The 19115-nt window shown below is 38.8% G+C and overlaps 1 protein-coding gene across 7 annotated transcripts in view; it reads left to right on the top strand.

Annotated features, from left to right (window-relative positions):
• The window catches only part of LOC149183493 (uncharacterized), a 467968-nt gene that overhangs the window by 242765 nt on the left and 206088 nt on the right, over positions 1 to 19115 (top strand). The window contains exon 8 of one of the 7 annotated variants that reach the window (XM_089417145.1): positions 15007 to 15337. The exons of the other annotated variants lie outside the window; for them this stretch is intronic. Within the exon in view, the coding sequence (XP_089273271.1) occupies positions 15007 to 15152 (146 nt within the window). The 3' untranslated portion in view covers positions 15153 to 15337. Of the gene's footprint in view, positions 1 to 15006; positions 15338 to 19115 lie in introns of those variants that run through there. 7 annotated transcript variants of the gene reach the window in all.

Genomic DNA, 19115 nt, shown 5'->3' with positions numbered 1-19115 from the left:
ATGTATTATATGTACCTGATCTCAAAAAGAACCTGGTGTCCATTTCGGCAATGGAAGACAAAGGCTACAAGGTGGCTTTCAGCGATGGCAAGGTACGTGCATGGAAAAACAATATTAAAGATGCCTTCACTCTTGGGTTTCGAGTTGATTCATTATATCAGGTTGGAGGAAGTCCACTAGGTGTCATGTCTTGTGACACATCTCTTCAGTCCGAACTATGGCATCAGAGGTTTGCTTACCTTCATTATAAAGCTCTACCTGATGTAAGAAAAATGGTGACCGGGATGCCCGAGTTTAGATTAGAGCAAGAAGGTGTATGTCTCAGATGTGCTGAAGGAAAGATTAAAAAGGGACCATTCCCCTCAAGCCAAAGCAAGACCTCTGATATATTGCAGTTAGTTCACTCAGACATATCTGGTATGATGCCTGTGAACTCCTTGGGAGGATATTCATATTACCTCACTTTTACAGATGACTATTCTCGCAAGACTTGGATATACTTCTTGAAAAAGAAGGATGAAGTGTTCTCCTGGTTTCGACACTTCAAAGCCTTGATTGAGAACCAAACCGAAAAGAAGATCAAGATCTTAAGGAATGATAATGGGACTGAATATGAATCTAATGAAATTCATGACTTTTGTAAAGAGACTGGCATTAAGAGGGAGACTACTACACCGTACACTCCTGAACATAATGGTGTGGTGGAAAGGAAGAACCATACAATTGTGGAAGTTGTCCATGCTATGCTTCATGATCAAAGACTTCCGAAGTTTCTATGGGCCGAAGCTGCAAACACCGCCGTATATGTACAAAACCGATGCCCCCATCAAGCATTGGGTTCCAAGACTCCCGAAGAAATGTTCATCGGTAAGAAACCTGACATATCTCATTTTAGAATTTTTGGAAGCCTTGTATATTTTCATGTGCCGAAAGAGAAAATGAACAAATTGGGTGCATCTGGAAAGAAAGGAATCTTCGTGGGCTATAGTGAAAATACTAAGGGCTATAGAATCTATGTAGCCGGTCAAAGGGAAGTCGTGATTAGTCATGATGTCACCTTTGACGAAGATATGGCTCTCAGCAAGGTGAATAATCCTCCTACAGTGAGGAGCTCTCAAGAAGTTGACACCAGGGAACTGAAAGAGAAAGATGATGAAACAATACCCGATGTGGAAGAACCCATGGATCCTATGGATCCTACTCCACCTGAGCCTTCCTCTTCTAGGAAGAGGCCTTCATGGCTTAGGGGGACACTTGATGATGCTGAAGGACACGCTGCACCCCGAGGAACCTTCTGTGAAAGTAAGAAACCAAACAGGTATCAGGGATACCTGACCATCATGAGCACGATCATTCAAAATGAGCCTTCATCATTCTCAGATGCCGTCAAGCATCAAGTATGGAAGGATGCTATGACCGAAGAATATGAGTCTATTATGAAGAATGATGTCTGGGAAGTGGTTCCCAGACCCCTGGACAAGACAATTGTCACTTCTAAATGGCTTTACAAGATAAAGCATGCAGTTGATGGAAGTACGGAAAATTATAAGGCTCGTTTTGTTTCTCGTGGCTTCTCCCAGAAGGAAGGTATAGACTATGACGAGATATTTGCACCTGTTTCCAGATATACCACCATCCGCTCGATCATAGCCCTTGCGGCTTCACAAGGATGGAAACTACATCAGATGGATGTTAAGATCGCGTTCTTGCATGGTTCAATCAAAGAAGAGGTCTACATGGAGCAACTCAAAGGATTTGAGATTTATGATCGAAAAAAGCATGTGTGCAGGTTGAAGAAGGCCCTCTATGGGTTGGAACAAGCACCTCGAGCATGGTATGAGAGGATCGATAGCTACTTGATGAAGCTGGGATTCACTAGGAGTGAAGCCGATCCCAACCTTTACTTTAAGGTTGAAGATGACAAACCTCTCATACTGGTGTTGTATGTTGATGACCTCTTTCTAACAGGTGCAGACCCTCTCATTCACAAATGTAAGAGGGAGTTGGCTTCTGAATTTGAAATGAAGGACCTAGGACTGATGCATTATTTCCTAGGACTTGAAGTTTGGCAGAAGCCAGGGGAAATTTTCCTATCTCAAGGAAAATATGTGGTCAAGATATTGGAAAGATTCGGTATGGTGGACTGCAAGCCCGTAACTACCCTGATGGAGCTTGACTTCAAAAAGTTAAGTGGTAGTGCTGCTGGACCTGTTTTACGAAATGCCACCGAGTATCGTCAACTCGTCGGAGCATTAATGTTCTTAGTGAACTCCCATCCAGACATATGCTTTGCAGTCAACACGTTGAGTCAACATATGGTTGAACCTCACCACATGCATTGGATTGGTGCCAAGACTCTGTTGAGATATCTTCGTGGCACAATTACTTACGGGTTAAGATACACTGTCGGAGATGTGAGACTACTTGGATATACTGATGCTGATTGGGCAGGCAGTGTGGTGGACCGTAAGAGCACTTTCGGGTGCTGTTTCTTCTTGGGATCTGCTTCGATATCCTGGATGAGCAGGAAGCAAAAGTTGGTGGCTTTGAGCACCGTTGAGGCAGTGTATATTGCTGCTAGAATAGCCTCCTGTGAGGCAGTCTGGTTGCGAAAGCTCTTCAGTGAGCTATTTGGATTTACATTGGATACCACCGTGATTCTATGTGACAACCAGAGCAGGATCCATTTATCAGAAAATCCTGTATTTCATGATCGCTCCAAGTGTATCAATATCAGGTACCACTATATTCGAGATATGGTGCAGCGAGGAGCAATAAGGCTCCAACATATCAGTACAAATGAACAGGTCGCCGACATTCTAACAAAGCCCCTAGGAAAGGTCAAATTCTCGACTTTCCGAGAATGACTTGGTGTCGTTCAGAGACTCTCCGATGAGGGTCAAGTATGATGCACTGAGCTCTGGGAGCTCCAGGGGGACGCAGGGTACTTCTTGGAGCGACACATGACCACAGGGTGACTCACCAACCCCTGTTGGTGCACTTGGTACAGGGTAAAAGGTTCAACCTTCCCTTGTGACACCCTGTGGCGACTATGGAACAGGATGATTAGTTCTCCTGTGGGTCTGGATGATGTGTTCTCCATGGCGATTGAGGACATGATGATTCGCTCTCCTATGGATAGGATGATTCGCTCTCTTGTGGGACAGGATGATTCGTTCTCCTGTGGACAAGATGATTAGTTCTCTTGTCGAGGCATCCTAGCCATGCAGTCCGGGACTCATGGGAAGTACCTCTCATCTGATCAATGAGCAGGGAAATGAGGATAGGGACCATAGTAGTACCGATGGATGCATCATTGTATCTACCGTACTTCCTATGCTAGGATGACTTTCATTGATCTGGGATCAATGATATTGGTTTGGGACCAGTGAGAGTGGTACACACTCTGAGACTGACTTCGGGTTAGTGGAGGATGGTATGATACATCCTTGATCATTTCTTCTTCTTCATAATTCGAGCAAAGCAGAGCAGAGCAAGAAGGGTCAAGCCATACAGGACAGTGCATTTGATGGATGGACAGTAGTGACGGTTTGATAGATTGCAGATGAAGTTCTCCCTAGTTGAGAGGGAGTGTTAAAATTGACAACTAGGGCCAAACTTCATGCGGGTCACCTTATTCATGGATCATAATATTTTTATTAGATTCCTCTCGTCGAGAGGTGTAGGATTGATCTAAAGATCATCTGATTCCGATAAGTATTTATGAAGATATGAATTTATTTTGATTATGGACTAATTGTCAAACTTGGCCAACAACTTATGTAGGCTCAGAAGCCCAACAATGGCATCTATTCAACCCCAACGTTTTGAATATAAATACAAGGAGTATTCTCCTCATTTGCACACTTCACTCTCATCACATCTCTCTCTCTCTCTCTCCTACGTAGAAAAGAGTCGCTTCTCTCTCCTGCGTAGAAAATACTCTTCTCTCACACGTGTGGAAGGAAGGACGTAGATTTTAGGGCTGCAACTGCAGATCAAAAGTTTGACCAGCATTGACCATCATTCTCTCTCTCTGGACTGCGCAGTAGGTGAACCTGACTCTCCTTATAAGGCTGCATTTTTTGGTGAAGGAATCAAGGAGATCCGACCGTCGGTTTGACAGATATCGACTACCCTAGTTTAGGGCTGATCTCAGGTTTGTTGCTGCTGATGTAAATCAGATTTTTGTACTATTTCTCTCTGTTGAATTATTGAAGATAAAAGAAGATTTGATCAAAGGGTTTCCCCATATTGGGTTTGTCCCTGGCTAGCCGCCACATCTTATGTCTCTTGTCTTGGCTTGTTTTTCTGTCGATCGTTTAATGTTCTATCTGCACTTTACTTAATGTACATGTGATTGCTAATCTGTGGATAATAATAAGAAAAATAAGTAAATTGCTCTAAGCATAGAACATACCATAACTTAACATCCAATCTGGCCTTCAAAGGGAAGAAGTTTGAAGCATCAACCAACTTCTCTTCATTCTTAAAGTAGAAGGCATATTGATCTGCTCAAAATTTTAGCAGCAAATAGAAAGGGACAACAATAGATATTTCAGTAGCAAAATGGAAGAGAAATTTCAACAGAAAATGTGCAATAAGTAGAAGGAACAACAAGAGACATTTTAGCAAAAAGAGAGTTGCAAATAGAGCAGACATCAAGCTATATTTGAGCATAAAAAGAGCCGCAAATGGAGTGAACAACAAAGCTATATTTCAGCAAAAAAAGAGTTGCAAATGGAGCGGACAACAAGCTATATTTCAATAGAAAAGGAGTTGCAAATGGAGAGAACAACGAGATATTCCAACAGAAAGAGAGTTGGAAATGGAGTTGACAACAAGAGATAATTCAATAGAAAGAGCGCTGAAAATGGAGCTTGTCTTCACCAAAGCTCTGATACCATGTTGAAATTTTGATGCTCTATGCTGTTACAATCACTTAAATCCAGAGCTTCTTTATGCTACCAAATAAGTTAAGTAATTGTAGATAGAACATAAACCATATAAACCATATGCACAATGGAAGACAACCAAGAATTCAATGAAACACAGAGAAGTTAGGTCAATGACCAGGGAAAAACCCACAAGGGGAAATCCCAACCAGATTCTTCTTCTATTAGAAATCAATTGTTCAACGGAGATACAAAGTAGAATGAGATAATGAAGAAGTCCACCCAAATCTGAAGAAGATGTCTAACAACAGTAGCTGATGCAAACATTGAATCACTTTGACTCTCCAAGATCTAGTCTTTCTCTTCAAGACTCTTTCTCTCTTTCTCAATCTTCCTCTAGACTCTCCAACTCTGTCTTTCTCAAATTCAAATTCTCCTCTCACAAGCACAATTAAGTGTGTCAAGTGAGGATGAGAGGCACAAATATATAGGAAAAGCAAGGAGGTCGAACTCATGAGTGAGTAACTCCTCTGCTTTGAGGAGGAGTTACATATGCCAAAACAAGAGTGTAACTTATGCCATAAAGGAGAGGAGTGTAACTTATGCATTTAGGAGAGAAGTGTAACTTATGCATTAAAGAGGTGTAAGAGGAATCTTCTTATGATGAGTTATTAAATTGTGTAAAAGAGTGTAAGAGGTGCGTAAGAGCATTAAAGAGAGAGAGAAATGAAACCATTAAGAGAGAGAGAGAGAGAGAGAGAGAGAGTAACATATGCATTCATTGAGGGGAATAATATCATAAAGAGGATAATAATAATAATAATAGTAATATTGATGATTAAGTTAAAAATTAAACCATTGAGATTGATTAAGGACAATGATTTTCCATCGTATATATATGATTACGAAATGATGGAAAGTGATTTACTATTTTTGGAAAGTCATGGTTCCAAAGATAGACATGAATTTCTATTTTTAGAAAGTCACTTTAGAAAGGTCGGGAATGAAATTTTATTCAAGGAAATTCATCCCATAGCTATCAATTTTCAACAATCTTTCAATTTGAATTTCACGCCATCCAATCATACTTTGTCTTGGCATGGATCAAGGCAGTTTGCTCCTCCGAGTCTAGATCTCATCTCTCATCACCTTGAGTCTCTTTGTCACTGTTTTGCTTTGTTCTTCAATTTGCTGCCAATTCTTTGGTAGCCTTCATTATGTACTTGCAATCCTCATTAGAAGATCATGGAAGAATAATTACAATCAAGCAAAGAGTTTAAGGACAATAAACCTACTACTATAAATAACAATAATCAAATAAGAGAGATGTAAAATACATATCTTTTGAGAACATGTCATCTCCCTCCTTACCTTGCATCCACTTGCAATTTTATTAGCTTTATTCATATCATCATCACGATTCCATCCCTTTCTAGAGGTTCTATCTTCAAAGGAAATGTCCAATCCTAGGGTTTTATCCATAGACCCTAAGATTTTTCTTTTTCAGCTGCTTTTGGCATACCAGGGTTTACAAACAATTAGCTAGGCAGTAGCAACACATTCTAGGGCTTTAGATCACAAGCCCTAGACTAACTTCAACCCTTTTGTCAATGATCATCTAGGGTTTTAAGTCCAAACGCTAGATTAATTATAGTATTAGGGTTTTGTCTACAAATCCTAGGGTCTTCGAGCTGAGGTTTACAAACCCAAGATAATTCCAAATTCGAGCCTTAGACCCTCAAGCTTGAATCCTTATTTAATTTTATCATCAATCATATCATACAAACCTTTGGTATTACATGCTCAAGACGTTGCTAGAGTTTACAAACCCTAGACACTCATAACCTTGGGGATGGCTTAGAACTTGCTTGCAAACCGTAGATCTTTGCATAGATATTAACATATTCAAATTACAAGAAGGGGCATGGTAACCTATAGTCATAGTAGATTGCAACAATATCATACCACCATTACAACCAACAATTTTCATCTTACTTAGCCGTTAAAACCCTTAAAATAATATCCTTATTGTTGAGAAATCAATGCTAGTAGGATTAGGGTTAGATTTCTCTTTCTTGATAATTACTTGTGAATTATGTTGGCTTCTTTTACTTATTTGTTATATTATCTTTCATCAAGCAATTACCAAATTATGTGTGCATGAAGATCACAAAAACACAAGACACAAAATGTAGGCACTCTATTAGGTAAAAACCCCTATCTAGGGGAAAACCCAGTGAAAATTCTCTTCCTTCAATAGTTTTTATTGAGACTCTTCTAGACACAAACCTCCAACACACCAAGCCAGCTTCTCCTTCTTCGATCCAACCTTCGACCTAGTAGCAACAACACTTCAACCCTCGCAACTTCGACTTGGCAACTTCTGGCATCAACAACAACTTCGATCTTGACAAGGAGATTTCCATCTCCTAAAATATCCCACACGAGAGAGAGAGAGAGAGAGAGAGAGAGAGAGAGAGAGAGATTACCAAAACTTCAATTTTTTCCTTCCCTTCCTTCTTGACCAAACTCGCACTCCTTTTAGCCTCCTTCTTCACTTTCACACTTTTCCCAACTTCCAACTTCCAACTTCAAATATCGAACTGTGTGAGAGAGTGAGATGCTCCAAATGAAGTCGAACTGCCTTGTATATATAGCCTTCCAATGAGGTTGAATTTCTTTCCTTGAAGCCGACTTGATCTTCTTGAGGCTAACTTGGTGTGGAGGTTACATAATTCATTTTTTACTCAAAATTAATTCTTTTTACATCGTTTGAAATCCCAAGAAGGGACTCATAAATACACAATGACTCTAATGACTCTTTATTAATCCTATGAGTCCACAATAGGGACTTTGACTAATAAAATGATGACCCAAGCATGAAACCCATCATTTAATAAGTCATTGTAACAATAATAAAAAATCTTTTGACAAATACATTTAATGAAGACCGAACCTAGTTACATTTTTCAACACTCCCTCTTAATTAGGGAGGTATTCATACAGAAGATCTCAAACTATATGAACTATGAAGAGTTTAGGCACCGCAATGCCATGAACTAGATTCCTGAATCCAAGGTCTCTCAACAATTTAGGCATCACAATGCCACATACTAGATTCCTAACCAGGGAAATCTATCCAGGTGTGACTAAGATGGACTAAAGCTTTCAACCTCTCTAGGTACCATCACGCTTACGTGCTAACCATCAACCATGGGATCTAGGTGTGTATCAAAGGTCAAAGCTCCATGACCAACACCATCGTCCCTACTTCGGGAACTAGACATCAACACATAGTGTCGATCAAATGTCCTCCCAGGAAATGTGTCTCACACAAGGCCATAACAAATCTCTTCCAAACTTTTATCATCATCAACAAAATCAACAATATCAACTAAATCAAGCATGCTTCTAAGATATTCAAAATTCTTATTAGGAAGAGACTTTATTAGTATAGTAGCTACCTGATCGTCTGTCGAGACATACTAGCTTCATGATCCCATCCTGCACCAAGTTCCTAATATAGTGGAACTTATTGTTGATATGCTTCGTCCTAGCATGAAACACAAGATCTCCAAACATCTTGATACAACTTTGATTATCACAATTAATCACAGTAGGATCTAGAGGCTTCTTGAACAAATATGTCAGAAGCTTCCTCAACCATACAACCTCCTTTCCTACTTCACATGCAACCACGTACTCTGCTTCAACACTACTCAAATCAACGAGATCTTGCTTTCTACTCATCCATGAGATCATGGAAGATCCCAAACTAAAGCATCCACCGGTAGTGCTTCTTCCATCGGTCTCACTTCCACCCCAATCAGAATCTATGAAGCCAATCAACTTGACTTCCTTGCTATTGTACTTTAGGCAGTGATGTATCGTGCCACGAAGATATCTCAATATATGCTTGGCATCTATCCAGTGATCATGACGAGGCTCCAACTGAAACTAACCGAGGATGTTCGCAACAAAGCATATATCTGGCCTAGTATTTACCAGATACATCAAAGAACCTACCAACTGATGATAAGAGGTAGGATCCACGAGACTTGAGTCAGAGCCCCTCAACTTCCTGAGATTGGTGATCATAGGAGTAGTCATGGGCTTGGAATCCATCATCCCAAATTTATGCAACAACCTAGTGATATACTTTCCTTGCCCCAAATATATCTCCCCAGGATTTTTCCATACTTCCAGAGCTAGGTAATAGTGCATCAGTCCTCGATCCTTCATCTCAAATTCAACTTCCAGCATCTTCTTGCATTCTTGTGTTCTTCTCTATACACTTGTAATGAATAAATCATCCACATATAATAGAATAATGACTGGCTCATTATTCATGACCTTGATGTAGAGATTTGGATCGATGAAACTCTTCACAAACCCAATTTTTAGAAGCTATGCATCCATTCTTGTATACCATGCCCTACGAGCTTGCTTCAAACCATACAGGGCCTTCTTGAGTCTTCAGACATGAGTATCTCTGCCATTTACCTCAAAGCCTTTGGGTTGCTCAATGTATACTTCCTCATTGATGGTCCCATTCATAAATGTTGTCTTCACGTCCATTTGATGGCTATTCCATCCCATTGTAGCAGCCAATGAAACCAAAGATCTAATGGTAGTACACCTCGCAGTGGGTGCAAAGGTTGCTTCATAATCTATGCCTTCCTTTTGAGACAAACCCCTTGCAACAAATCTGGCCTTGTATTTATGTATGCTTCCATCAATAACGTGTTTGATCTTGTAGATCCATTTTGAGGTGACAACCTATTTGTCACTAGGTCTAGGAACGTCTCTAACCCCATTCTTCATGATGGATTAAAATTCTTCCTGCGTAGCTTTCTTCCATACTTCTTGATGAGCAACTTCTTCAAATGTAGATGGTTCTACTTCAATTAGTCTTGTCATATATGCAGCGTATCCAGAATATCTCTTCGGCCTTTTTCTTTCCCTAAAGGTTCCTTTCGCAACTCCATGCCCTTCAACATCTTCAAGAGTAGCTTTTAACCAATTTGGCCTCTTCCTTGTGCTTGGTATGACCACAGGTTGAATAGGATCACTTGGTCCTTCTTTTTCTTCTTGATTTGTAGAAGGGTTGTCGGATTGTACTTCTTCTTCAAATATGGGTAAATCTTCGTCATCGAAATCAATAGGAATATCCTTCGATCTTTTGTAGGCTTGATTCTCTTCAAATATAACGTCCTTGCTTACTTCAATGTGTCTTCCTTCCTTGATGTAGATTCTATATGCCTTTGAGGAGAGACTGTAGCCAATGAAGATCCCTTTGATGCTTGTAGAATCTAACTTCTTTCGTTTTTCCTTTTGAACGTGTATATAGGCAGGAATCCCAAAGATTTAGAGATGGTACGCACTTGGCTTCTTCCCTATGAATGCTTCCTCGGGTGTCATATTATCACGAATTCTATGAGGAATTCTATTTTGAATATATACGGTTGCCATTGCTACTTCTCCCCATAGAAATTTTTGTAAGTCTTTATGAAAGGGCATTGTTCGTATACCTCCTTCAATTATCTTATTCTTTCTTTTGGCCACTCCATTTTGTTCGGGATAGTAGGGAACAATAAGCTTCCTCTTAATTCCTGCTTCTTTACAATATGCAATCAATTCTTTAGAAGTGTATTCCCCACCATTGTCGGATCTCAGAGTCTTTATCTTTCTTTCGGTTAGGGTTTCCACTTCGCATCTAAACTCTTTGAATTTCTCAAATACTTCATCCTTTTTCTTGAGAAGGTAGAGTCATGTCTTTCTAGAGTGATCATCAATAAATCTTACATAGTAAAGATGACCTCCAATTGATTTGTCAGACATGGGCCCACACAAATCAGAATGTGTGAGGTCTAATAGTTCTTTAGACCTTGTTTCACTATTTGAAAATGGTTTTCTTATATGTTTTCCCAAAGAGCATCCCTTACAAACTCCTTCACGATCTTCTTTGATATCGGGGATGCCATGAACTAGATGTTTAAGAGTGGGAATGACCTTGTAGTGAAGATGACCATATCTTCTATGCCATAGCTCAATAGGAGAGATTTCCATATGAAATAGGGCTTGAGGAGGTGGTGTAATTACTCTATACAAACTTCTTTCATGAACTCGAATAACCCTAGGCTTTTCAATACTTGAACCTTTTCCCCAAACAAGACCTTTCCATCAACAAAAACAACTCTATCTGCTTTATCTTCTAAGAAAGAAATTGAAAGCAAATTCTTTTTCAAACTTGGAACATATAATATGTTGTTGAGATGTAGTTTTGTTCCATTCTCCAGCGTCAAAGATGTTGATCCCAGGCCTCTATCATTATTGCTTCTGTTGTCTCCCAATTCCACTACATGGGAAGATGGTTCCTTTGATAGAGTTTGTAGTTGTTTACTTTCCCTTTTCATATGCCTTGATTCTCCACTATCAATGATCCATGCATTATCATCATTAAGTGATCTTGTAAGTGCAGCGAAGAACCCTTGACTTTTGACTTTGTTGAATAAGTAGTAGACAATCTTCTTGATCCATATTCCTATAGAATTGAATCCCATTCTTCTCATATAGGGAGTAATCATTTCCTTCAAGCCAATGAAGTGATCTTCAACCTTCTTCAACCTTAGATCTGATTCCATGTTGAGAAATCAATGTTAGTAGGATTAGGGTTAGATTTCTCTTTCTTGATAATTACTTGTGAATTATGTTGGCTTCTTTTACTCATTTGTTATATTATCTTTCATCAAGAAATTACCAAATTATGTGTGCACGAAGATCACGAAAACACAAGACATAAGATGTAGGGACTCTGCCTGGGCAAAACCCCTATCTAGGGGAAAACCTAGTAAAAATTCTCTTCCTTAAATAGTTTTTCTTGAGACTCTTCTAGACACAAACCTCCTCCACACCAAGCTAGCCTCTCCTTCTTCGATCCAACCTTCGACCTAGTAGTAGTGGCACTTCGACCCTAGCAACTTTGACTTGGCAGCGTCCAACATCAGCAACGGCTTCGATCTTGACGAGGAGACTTCGATCTCCTAAACTAGCCCACACGAGAGAGAGAGAGAGAGAGAGAGAGAGAGAGAGAGATACCAAAACTTCAATTTTTTCCTCTCCTTCCTTCTTGACCAAACTTACACTCCTTTTAGCCTCCTTCTTCACCTTCACACTTTTCCCAGCTTCCAGCTTCCAACTTCAAATATCGAACTATGTGTGAGAGAGTGAGATGCTCCAAATGAAGTCAAACTGCCTTGTATATATAGCCTTCCAATGAGGTTGAATTTCCTTCCTTGAGGCCAACTTGATCTTCTTGAGGTCGACTTGGTGTGGAGGTTACATAATTCATTTTTGACTCAAAAATAATTCTTTTTACATCGTTTGAAAGCCCAATAAGGGTCTCATAAAATACACACTGACTCTAATGATTCTTTATTAATCTTAAGAGTCCACAATGGGGACTTTGACTAATAAAATGATGACCCAAGCATGAAACCCATGCTTTAATAAGTCATTGTAACAATAATAAAAATTATTTTGATAAATACATTTTATGAAGACCGAACCTAGTTACATTTTTCAACACTTATCACCATGAAATACCTTATCATCCTTTATTTCCCGAAGCAAGGACTTTGTGTTCTACTGTAACAATTCAAGATTTTCGTCATGACTCCATAAATGTAAACCAGCTGTCAATGATATCTTTGTGAGCAATGAAAATCTAGGATACATGATTCTGTCACCCTTCATTACCTATAGTAAGGATTTGAGATTCTCTTCACCAACTGATATTCAATGACTCTTAGAAGGTAACTCTGTGCTCTGCTACTTACATCAAGTTTTTTATCTTTCAATGCTAAATACTTCAATGTTTTGGAACCATTATTAGATCTTGCCTTAACAAATAGACCCTTAATGTAAGAATACAAGTTCCCTTAAGCGAAGTACCAAGCAGTGAGGAAGGATTCACAATGTTTTGGGCATCACCACAATAATTAATTGGGTTTTGTTAATGCAAGATCCAAACTGATGCGAATACATTCCAAGTCTTTAGATCACCTCTTCCGTCTGACAAAAGTTTACTTAAGAAGACCTTCTCCAAATTTCTTTCGTAATAGAGATTTATGACAATCCTTCAATCTTTTACAATGTAACTCCTTCACAGATAAAAAAACAAGATTAATCATGGATTACAAGAATTCAGATAGATCTTCCACATAGATGCAATACAAATGCCTTAGATGTTTCAAAAAATCAAACATGCTTTGACCTTCGAATTGGAGATAACATTATGACTTGATTTGGTACTTAAGATATGGTTGCCATTAAGGAGTATCTAAACTTGTCACAAAATCCATACTTCTACTATCAACAGAGGTAGGGACATTCGTAACATGGTTCCATCTTCTTACTTTTAATTCTTAGACCTCAAAGAGCTAAGATCATCCTTCTAGAGTTACTAGACTCTAACATGGATTTCCATTAGATGCTTGGACTTAACCATACTAAGAGGTTTAATCACAACAATATGGATTTCATTAGATATCAAGACTTGATTGTCATTGGAAACTTGAATGCCAAATATAAGTTGAAAGCCTCAAATGTTGCAATACTCAGAGGTCACTAAATATCAAAAAAAGTAGAGTAGATATGTAATCATAGCTTAACCTTACTTCCACTTATTCCTAACAAGAACAAAGAAGTACTCTCGATGTTTTCATAGGCTGAGGGCTGATACTTCAACATTTGCTTCAATTCCTTGAATCTAAACTTAGTTCTTGAGTAGAGAAAAGTGCTTCATCAATAAGACCTGTGACCTTCAACTTTCATCCTTTACCAAGCTCTAATCCCATGTTGATTTTTAAGGCGTCTTTTACACTGATACTTATTTTTTATATTTTCAACTCTTATTAACATTTTTATCATTCAATAATTACACAGAAATACATCAACCACATAGCATATAAGACAATAAGAACATAAAGAGACATATGCACAGGAACACAAGAGATATATCCTGGGAAAACCCTTACAAGGAAAAACCCAACAACCTTTTTCAATAGAGACTTGTCCAATTCCTCAAAGACACATCTAAGTCAACAACTACGTCAAACATGGTCTATGGTCCGTTTTCCTAGTCAAGTCAATCTGACCCAAAACATACTTTGTTCTTTGCCTTTGATATGTTGCTTTACTAGCCCTCATAATAGTCACATAATTACCTTCCTTCACTACCTTCAACCTCTGATCTTTGCTGCCTAAGAGTACTGTATTTATGACTTAGATATGTAAGCTACCTCAATACATGCGAGTCTTAGATGCCACAGGTACAAGCTCATAATACCACATATGCAAGCTCAGGGTTCGAGCTAACAAATGCCACAAATGCGAGCTCAGAGTTCAAGCTAACAAATGCCACAAATGCGAGCTCAGAGTTCAAGCTAACGAATGCCACAAATGCAAGCTAATTAAATGCTTTAAAGTAGGCCGAAATTACCTTATAAGGTGCACACGAGCTGCCTTAGAATCTTGCCTTAGACCATCCCTTCTCATGCCCCCATATGTTGCCTCAAAGATACCACTTTCTCTGCCTCATACCTTGCACATTTACCTCAGAAGATGCGAGCTAGTTTCTTGGCAATATGGGAGACCGAATAGGCCCTTTATATAGTTTTCCCTTGGCTGAATGGACGTGTCCCTTGCTGGAGCCGACTTAGCTTATTAGGATTAGGGAGGCGACTTGACTAGGAGGACGTCCACCTTACATTTTGGAGCCAAAACTTTAATTTAAAAATTTTAATTTCTTCTTTTGAAAGTCACAATGGCACTTTGAATAAAAATAATTCTGCTTTTGAATCTTAGCATTTAAAATATGCTTTACAAATTCATAATGACTCAAACATGTGTTACGAAGACAGACCATAGTTACAAAAATCAACACATCTTTGGATTTGTTTATTTTTCGCATCCTTATTTCTCCCCTTATCTCCTTGCATATGCTTTGTTAGTGGCAAACTTATGTATATTTTATCTACTTGTACGAGGTAGAATAAACAAATATTATGATAGAGATAATCAACTTTATCTCACTTTTGTAAATATGTAGGATGGGGGCACTTGGATGCTTGTAAGGAGTTATTAAAAGCTGGAGGAGATAAGACGCTGGTAGATAAAGATGGAAATTCTCCTATGCAAGTTGCAATAACTTGTGCTCAATGTGAAGAGTTACAAAGGTTATTAAGTAAAGATTAGATATTAAAAATGTAAATATTTTTATAAATAGTGTTTAAAAATATTGCTTCGCTTTTAATTCATGGATTTTTCTTGGAAAATTGTGTGGCTTTCGTTATCTTATTTGTTTATCCTCAATCCACGCAGTTGGATTTGTGCATGTGAATATATTTAGAAATATGTATGTGCATTTGCGATATCTACTTTTTACATATAATTTATTGATAATGCAATAAGCCATAATCATTGTAATTTATTGATAATGTAGTAAGTCATAATCATTACAATTTGAATAGTGCCTGGGGTAGCTCAATTGGTGATGATCGTGAAAATGATGTGTTATGTGCAAGGAGGTTTGAGGTTCAAATTCCCTTGATTCATCTATGTTTGTGGAAGGGGCATGCGTAGGCACCTAGAGGTTATAGTGGTAGCAATTGGAATCGACCTCATGTCACGTGAATACGACACCAACCCAGTTGTTGATTCCTCTAGATACAAAAAAAACATCACAATTTGTATATATGTATTAATTTAAGGTGTTAGTTATATATTTTTATATTCATTTTTGAAATTCAATTTTGAAAAAATATATCTTTGTAAAAATGTGATTTTTATCTTTATAATGAAATTTTTAAAATTATTTTTATTTATTATTTTGTTAAAATTATAATATCAAATCCTTCATGCCTTTTAAATAATTATTTAGTTGATGATATAGCCCCTGGGGACAACTTAGTTGGCAATGGTCGTGAAAGTGAAGTATTATGTGCGAGGAGGTTCGAGGTTCAAATCCCCCCAATTCACATGTGCCTGTGAAGGGGCATACATAGGCACATAGAGATTATTGTAGAAATTATGGTGTAGATTTGCAACCGCTCATGAAATTTTAACCAAAATCACAATACACAAACTTACTCTATTGCTCTGCAGAATTCAATTCACAATTTAGAACATGAATCACAAACATGCAATGAGAAATAACACACATGCACACAATATTTTTCTAGGGGAAAGCAATCTGCGAAAAACCCTTATGCCTGCTTGCATTAATATGATGAATAAAGATGTATTACAAGTGCTTTGCTCAACTGAGCACAACTTTCTAGTGAATAACCTATCTCTTTGCTCACTGAGAAGCTCTGACCTAGACTTAGTCAATTTCCGGCTATGCTTGAGCCCCTATTTCCTTGCACAATTCCTTGAGAAATTAGGCTCCTATTATTTAGGAAATTCCTCAAATTGATTGCACAATCCCCAAGGTTGATCATCTGACTGCATGCAACACCTGTACACTCGAGACTAGTCTACAACTGATGTTACACTGCCTTGGAATCTCCCCCCAGCTGGGGTACTCAAATTCTGCATGCACTAAATTTTGGGATGATTGATTAGTTAACTGGATGATCATTGAGTTAGACTGAAGTCTCACTGCACCATTGAAACTAGTTTAATTGAAAACAAATTGATATCACTGACCTTGATTGCTACAAACTAGCAATCACACATGCTTAACTGAACTCTAACTCCTCCAATTTGAATTTACTGAGTAAATTGGGTGACACAAGCCATGTCACACAAGTTAACTGCATCCAAGTTGTTTGCTGATGTGGAAATTCGAATTTTCTCAATTTAATCAAGGCAAAATCAAATTGAGAATTTATTGCTGCATTTTTCAACACTCCCTCTCAGCAAGAAAGGGATTATCAACCACCCCTATCATGCACATGTGGAACTCGAACTTCCCTCTTGACAAAGTCTTTGTCAAAAATGTCAGAGTCTTGTTCCTTTGTTGGAATGTATTATAGTAACATTATCTGCTTTTGCACACAGTCTCGCAAATGGTGTTACCAGATATCTATATGCTTGGATCGATTGTGAAATACAGGGTTGTTAGAGAGCTTGATGCAACTTTGATTATCGTAGTAGATCACAGTTGGATCCATCATCTGACCAAACAGTCCTACAAGTATCTTTCTCATCCAGATTGCCTCACATGATGCTTGAATTGCAACCATGCATTTTGCTTCTGCCGCGCTGAGCATCATAGATCCTTACTTCCTACTATACCAGGAAATTGTTGTGGACCCAACAATGAAAATTCCACCTGATGTACTCTTTTGGTCGGATGGACTCCCTGCCTAATCTGCATTTGTGAAGCCACACAACTTCACTCCCTCTATCCGTCTGTACCATAGTCCGAACTAGGTAGTGCCTCTAAGGTACTGTAAAACATGCTAAGCGGCCTTCGAAAATAATTTAGTTGGCCTAACCATAGCTTGGCTCAACTGGCTGACTGCATAGCACATATCTGGTCGTTTGTTCATAGGATACATTAATGAACCCACTAACTGTTGATAAATAGTAGCATCCACTTCCTCACTTGAAGTGGCATCCTCTTTCCTCCAGTTGGTCACTAGAGGTGTCTCCATAGGTGTACAACTCTCCATGCAGAATCTATGTAGTATCTCATTTGCATACTTGCCTTGAGACACAAATAGTTCCCCATCGACTTGCCATACTTCCAACCCGAGGAAGTAGTGCATAAGACCCATGTCCTTCTTTCAAATTCCCTTGCAAGGTCCTCATTGCAAGATCTGATCAGTAATCACTAGTCAAAATAAAATCATCAACATATAAGACAATAATGAGCAATTTACCTTCTACCAAGATGTGATAGAGGTTTACCTTCGCTGGAGTTTGCACACATGAGACTCTCGATCAAATGTCTCAAAACCTTTTGATTGCTCGATGTACACCTCCTCCTCAATAACCCCATTGAGACATGTTGTTTTTACATCCATCTAGTGGATCTTCCACCCCATCTGCGCAGCCAGAGAAAGAATTGTTCTAATGGATGAATGTCTTGCTGCAGTAGAAAAAGTCTCCTCATAGTCAATTCCCTCAACTTGAGAAAATCCTTTGGCCACAAATCTGGCCTTATACTTCTCTATGCTCCCATCTGCTGCATGCTTAACCTTGAAGATCCATCTCGAACCCGCAATTGGTTTATCTATCGGTCTTGGGACCACTTCCCAAACATTGTTCTTTACAATGGATTCATATTCCTCCACCATTGCATCAACCCATACAGGTTGCTCTACTGCTTCCTCGAAAGAGGATGGCTCATACTCTACAAGCTCAATCATTAGAGCCATGTACCTCTCAAGTGTTCTTCTCTGCCTGTGCAAATTTCAAGGAGCTCCCACATTCTCCTCTGCATCCTGCACAAGTCTATCAATTTCCCTGGTTCTTTTTCTTCCCTCTCTGGATGGTTCTGCTTGAGTGGATGTCTCCACTCTTTGTGTTGGAAATATTGAGAGGGGGGGTGAATCAGTGTTTCTTAGCAATTAACACTTTTAAATATTTTTAGAGAATTAGTTAATCTTCAATTATTATTAATGTTTATGCAGTAATAACAATAAATAAAAGAACACAGTAGGCACAAGAATTTTAGGTGGAAAACCCCCTTTGGGTCAAAAACCACCAAACGCTTTTCTAATAAATTCTGTAATCTTCAGCCCCAACTAAAATACAAGCAACAACTTCCTAGAATTATAGAAAAGCATTCTTCTCCAGCTCCCACTGGAAGGACACCCTAACGCCCTGGTTTCTTCAGTAATCAACTGAATGGATGCGCCAACACTCTAGCGAGCCACAACTCGCCCTAGAACCACCCTACCACCCTGAAGTGTTAAGAGGCTCCAACCTTTAGGCGACTTCATACACCTACCTAGCACCTCCCTGCCACCCTATAATGATTGAAATAAGACAAGACTGTGGATTCTCAAACCAGGGACAACAATCCACGATACAATAAGATGTACAATGATTTTCGTGTACTTGACCAAATACCCAATCACTCTATGACCTGCAACCCAACCATGACATCATCCCAACAGTGACTCATATACCTCCTAACACTGCCTCTTCGACTCTAGGCAGAATGTCTCTTTCACAAATGACTCTTTTACAATCTTTACAATG

This window comes from Pinus tabuliformis, chromosome 3_2 (genome assembly GCF_031772625.1).
Source record: "Pinus tabuliformis cultivar Carrire ecotype Pingquan chromosome 3_2, CPIR1, whole genome shotgun sequence".
Classification (NCBI taxonomy): domain Eukaryota; kingdom Viridiplantae; phylum Streptophyta; class Pinopsida; order Pinales; family Pinaceae; genus Pinus; species Pinus tabuliformis.
The sequence above is the reverse complement of the archived record's forward strand: the minus strand, read 5'-3'. Positions and strand labels throughout refer to the sequence as shown.